This window comes from Pristiophorus japonicus, chromosome 6 (assembly GCF_044704955.1).
Source record: "Pristiophorus japonicus isolate sPriJap1 chromosome 6, sPriJap1.hap1, whole genome shotgun sequence".
Lineage (NCBI taxonomy): Eukaryota > Metazoa > Chordata > Chondrichthyes > Pristiophoridae > Pristiophorus > Pristiophorus japonicus.
In genome coordinates, this window is record NC_091982.1 from 69,200,725 (window position 1) to 69,206,724 (window position 6,000).

Here is a 6,000-nt window from a genome sequence, read left to right on the forward strand (position 1 = left end):
TGGCAGGACTGACATATGAGGAGAAACTGGATCAACTGGGCTTCCTCGTCCAGGCCAACATCCCCAGCATTGAAGCACTGACCACACTTGATCAGCTCCGCTGGGCAGGCCACATAGTCCGCATGCAAGTCACGAGACTTCCAAAGCAAGCGCTCTACTCGGAACTCATCCACGGCAAACGAGCCAAAGGCAGGCTGAGGAAACGTTACAAGGACACCCTCAAAGCCTCCCTAATAAAGTGCGACATCCCCACTGACACCTGGGAGTCCCTGGCCAAAGACCGCCCTAAGTGGAGGAAGTGCATCCGGGAGGGCACTGAGCACCTCGAGTCTCATCACCGAGAGCGTGCAGAAATCATGCGCAGGCAGCGGAAGGAGCGTGCTGCAAAACAGGCTCCCTGCCCACCCTTTCGGTCAACGACTATCTGTCCGACCTGTGACAGAAAATGTGGTTCCCGTATTGGATTGTACAGCCACCTAAGAACTCATGCTAAGAGTGGAAGCAAGTCTTTCTCAATTCCGAGGGACTGCCTATGATGATGATGATGATCCACTGGAGTTTAGAAGAATGAGAGGGGATCTCATAGAAACATAGAATTCTGACGAGATTGGACAGGTTAGATGCAGGAAGAATGTTCCCGTTGCTGGGGAAGTCCAGAACCAGGGGTCACAGTCTAAGGATAAGGGGTAAGCCATTTAGGACCGAGTTGAGGAGAAACTTCTTCACTCAGAGAGTGGTGAACCTATGGAATTCTCTACCACAGAAAGTTGTTGAGGCCAGTTCGTTAGATATATTCAAAAGGGAGTTAGATGTGGTCCTTACGGCCAAAGGGGTCAAGGGGTATGGAGAGAAAGCAGGAAAGGGGTACTGAGGTTGAATGATCAGCCATGATCTTATTGAATGGCGATGCAGGCTCGAAGGACCGAATGGCCTGCTCCTGCACCTAATTTCTATGTTTCGATGTTCTATGTTTCCTTGTCACCCGTGGCTCAATGCATGGCACTGTCGCCTCTGAGTCAAAAGGTTGTGGTTAAAGCCTTATTCCAGAGGCTTGAGCACGTAATGCAGGCTGACACTCCCAGCGCAGTACTGAGGGAGTGCTGCACTGTCGGAGGTGCCATCATTTGAATGAGACGTTAAACCGAGGCCCCGTCTGCTCTCTCAGGTGGTCATAAAAGATCCCATGGCACTATTTCGAAGAAAAGCAGGGGAGTTACCCCTGGTGTCCTGGCCAACAATCATCCCTCAACCAACATCACTAACACAGTTTATCTGGTCATTATCTCATTGCTGTTTATGGGAGCTTGCTGTGCGCAAATTGGCTGCCGCGTTTCTTACATTACAACAGTGACTACACTCCCAAAGTACTTCATTGGCTGTAAAGCGCTTTGAGACGTTCGGTGGTCGTGAAAGGCGCGATATAAATGCAAGCCTTTCTTTCTGCCTGTGTGTCTGAGTGTTGACCTGTAACACTGTACATAGTTTCTGGCCATAACCGGCACTTTTCAGGCTCCCTGGGGCAGTTGCACTGGGCACCACCTTGCCTGGGAATGCAAGAATCATTCCAACTATTGTTTCAGACAGAACTAAATCGACCGATACTGGCAGTGAAAGACGCAGAATATCACAACAATAAACAAGATCGCGAACAGGTTCTATAAATGTTGGTTAAATCGTCCGTTCCCAAAATGGGAGCCAGCGAGGGGTTTAATCACGGACACTTGGAACCGTCCATGGATAAATGAGACAGATTGGATGGGAGGCGGAGAGATCAGAATTGAAGTATCATCTGAAGTGACACCATTTGCAGATAACTGAGTGAAACTTCAATGGAACAACAATCACTAAATAGCAGAGCGCTGGCGAGTTAAGACACAGTGGGTTCCAGAGCACGGTGGGGCAGGACTGGTTTGTCAAGATATTATCAGGAGACAGCATTTAAGTTGTCAGCACTGGCACATATAAAGATTAATTCGCTGTGCACAACATGTGATCAGAACTCAGCTAATCTGCTTTAATCAGTCTTATTATCTCGGAAGGAGTTTGACATCAAAATATGGTTAGCAAAATGGAAGCCTGTGGGATTAAAGTGACAGTGTCAGCACGGACACAAAACTGGCTGAGGGATAGAAAGCAGAGAGTCATAGTCAAAGGTTGGTCTTCCTTAATGCCCAAAAATCTATCCAACTCAGTCCTGAATATACAATCATAGAATCACAGAAATTTACAGCACAGAAGGAGGCCATTCGGCCCATCGTGTCCGCGCTGGCCGACAAATAGCTATCCAGCCTAATCCCACTTTCCAGCTCTCGGTCCATAGCCCTGTAGGTTACAGCACTTCAGGTGCACATCCAAGTACTTTTTAAATGTGGTGAGGGTTTCTGCCTCTACCACCCTTTCAGGCAGTGAGTTCCAGACCCCCACCACCCTCTGGGTGAAGACATTTCCCCTCAAATCTCCTCTAAACCTCCCCCCAATTACTTTAAATCTATGCCCCCTGGTCGTTGACCCCTCTGCCAAGGGAAACAAGTTCTTCCTATCCACTCTATCCAGGCCCCTCATAATTTTATACACCTCAATCAAGTCTCCCCTCAGCCTCCTCTGTTCCAACAAGAACAAACCCAGACTTATCCAATCTGTCCTCATAGATAAAATTCTCCACTCCCAGCAACTTCCTCGTAAATCTGCTCTGTACCCTCTCTAGTACAATCACATCTTTCCTATTATGCGGTGACCAGAACTGCATGCAGTACTCCAGCTGTGGCCTAACTACTGTTTTATACAGTTCAGGCATAACCTCCCTGCTCTTGTATTCTATGCCTTGGCTAATAAAGGCAAGCATTCCGTATGCCTTCGTAACTACCTTATCTATCTGGCCTGCTACCTTCAGGGATCTGTGGACATGCACTCCAAGGTCCCTTTGTTCCTCTACACTTCTCAGTATCTTACCATTTAATGTGTATTCCCTTTCCTTGTTAGCCCTCCCCAAATGCACACTTCTCCGGATTGAATTCCATTTGCCACTGTTCTGCCCACCTGACCAGTTCATTGATATCTTCCTGCAGTCTACAGCTTTCTTCTTCATTATCAACCACACAGCCGATTTTTGTATCATCTACAAACTTCTTAATTATGCCCCCCACATTCAAGTCTAGATCATTAATGTATACCACAAAAAGCAAGAGACCCAGTACTGAGCCCTGCGGAACCCCACGGGAAACATCCTTCCAATCACAAAAACATCCATCAACCATTACTCTTTGCTTCCTGCCTCTGAGCTCATTTTGGATCCAACTTACCACTTTGCCCTGGATCCCATGGGCGTTTACTTTTGTGGCCATGTGGAACCTGATCAAAAGCCTTGCTAAAATCCATTTATCTTCAAGTAGCTGTTTCCAATCTATTTTGGCTAAATCACATCTCAGCTTTGTAAAATTAGCTTTTCCCCAAATGAAAACTTTTATTCCTGGTCTATCTTTGTCATTTCCATAACTATCCTAAATCTCACTGAATTATGATCACTAGCACCAAAATGCTCTCCCACGGATACCCTTTCTACCTGCACAGCTTCATTCCCTTAAACTAAATCCAGAACTGCCCCCTCCCTTGTTGGGCTTGCTGTACCACTCCAGGGACTTGAGCACATAAATCTTGGCTGTCACTCCAATGCTGTGCTGAGGGAGTGCTGCACTGTTGGAGGTGCTGTCTTTCAGATGAGACATTAAACCAAGGCCCCATCTGCTCTCTCAGGTGGATGTAAAAGATCCCACGGCACTATTACAAAGAAGAGCAGGGGAGTTATCCCCGGTGTCCTGGCCAATATTTATCACTCAATCAACATCACAAAAACAGATTATCTGGTCACTATCACATTGCTGTGTGTGGGAGCTTGCTGTGAGCAAATTGGCTGCCGCATTTCCTACATTACAACAGTGAATACACTCGAAAAGTACTTAATTGGCTGTAAAGCAATTTGAGATGTCCAGTGGTCGTGAAAGTCGCTATATAAATGCAAGTCTTTATTTTTTCTTTCATGTACTGACTAAAAAAGTTCTCCTGAATGCATTTTAGGAATTCCGCACCCTCTATACCTTTCACACTAATTCTAACCAAATTAATATTAGGATAGTTGAAATCCTCTAATATTACTGCCCTATAGTTTTTGCACGTCTCAGAAATGTGCCGACATATTTGCTCTTCTATCTTCCTCTCACTGTTTGGGGGTCTATTGTACACGCCCAGGAATGTTGAGCTGCCATACCTGCCCCTCTTTCAGCCATATCTCAGTAATAGCTATAATATCGTACTCCCAAATGTCTATCTGTGCTCTCTGCCCATCTGTCTTATTCTCTAAACTCCCTGCATTGAAGTATATACCATTTACTGGTGCCAAACTCGCTTGACTATTTTCTCGCCTTTGTTTTATCTGACTTCCAAACTCGCTTACTAATATTCTGCCTTCCAATTCCAGCTTTGCTTCTTTCCCCACTGAATCTATTCTCCGGTTCCCATCCCCCTGCCAAGCTAGTTTAAACCTTCCCAACAGCACTAGCAACCCCCCCACTGCAAGGATATTGTACAGGTCCCTCCTCCCCCAGAAACGGTCCCAATGCCTCAGGAAACTAAAGCCCTCTGACCTGCACCATCTCTCCAGCCACGTATTCATTTGCTCTATCCTCCTATTTCTGTACTCACTAGCTCGTGGCATCAGGAGTAACCCGGAGATTACTACCTTTGAGGTTCTGCTTTTTAATCTCTCTCTGAGCTCCCTAAAATCTGCTTGCAGGACCTCATCCCTCTTTCTACCTATGTCATTGGTACCGATGTGGACCACGACCTCTCCACCCAGAATGCCCTGCAGCCGCTCGGTGACATCCTTGACCCTGGCACCAGGGAGGCAACATCCCATCCTGGAGTCACATCTGCAGCCACAGAAACTCCTGTCTGCTCCCCTGATTATTGAATCCCCTATCAGTATAGCTCTTCCATTCTTCTTCCTCCCCTCTGTGCAGCTGAGCCACCCGTGGTGCCTTGACTCCGGCTGTATCCCCCCAGAGCCACCATCGCCCCCACCGGTACTCAGAACAGATTACCGGTTGGAGAGCGAGATGGACCCAGGGAACTCCTGCACTATCTGCCTAGTCCTCCTTGTCTGTCCAGCGGTCACCCACTCCCTCTCTGCCTGCACACCCTTAAGCTGCGGGCTGGCTACCTCGAGAACCACGCTATCCACATAGCTCTCAGTCTCGCGGAAGCACCGCAGTGACCCCAGCCGCTGCTCAAACTCCGAAACACGGATCTCGAGCTGCCGTAACTGGCGACACTTCCCGCACATGTCCAGGTTACGCGAAGTGTCCAGGACTTCCCACACGGCACAGGATATGCATTCCACGGACTGAGCTGCCCTGCCGTCCCTCTAGTCTATTAACTGAAGTTTTTGGTATAGTTGCACTGTCCTACTTTAGAGAGTAATACAAACTTTAATACTCACCGACCAATCACCTGCCTGCGGTCCTGTGACGCCACTTTTGAGTTTCTGCCTGTCTTTCACTCAGCTCTCCCGCTCTCAGTCCTTCTTTTAAATATACTCATCGTCTCAACCTCCACATCCCTCTGGGGCAGAGAATTCCAAAGATTCACCACCCTCTGAGTGAAGAAATTCCCTCCTCATCTCAGTCCTAAATGGCCGACCCCTTATCCTGAGACTGTGACCCCTGGTTCTAGACTCCTAAGCCCGGGGAAACATCCTCCCTGCATCAACCTATCAATCCATCAAAGAAACGTAGGTCTCAATGTGATCAGAGGGTTGTGGAGGCTCAGTCTTTGATTATATTCAAGGCACAGATCGGTAGATTTTTGGATATTGAGGGAGTCAAGGGATATGGGGATAGTGCAGGCAACTGGCGCTGAGTTAGAAGATCAGCCATGATCTTACTGAATGGCGGAGCAGGCTCGAGGGGCCGAATGGCCGACTTCTGCTCCTATTCCTTATGTTCGTAT

The 6,000-nt window shown here is 47.7% G+C and overlaps 1 protein-coding gene across 1 annotated transcript in view; it reads right to left on the reverse strand.

Moving 5' to 3' along the window:
• LOC139266124 (transcription cofactor vestigial-like protein 3) overlaps window positions 1-5,335 on the reverse strand; it is a 66,641-nt gene extending 61,306 nt beyond the window's left edge. Inside the window, exon 1 of the mRNA XM_070883970.1 lies at window positions 5,213-5,335. Within this exon, the coding sequence (XP_070740071.1) occupies window positions 5,213-5,335 (123 nt within the window). The remainder of the gene's footprint in view (window positions 1-5,212) is intronic.
• Window positions 5,336-6,000: the final 665 nt, after the last annotated feature.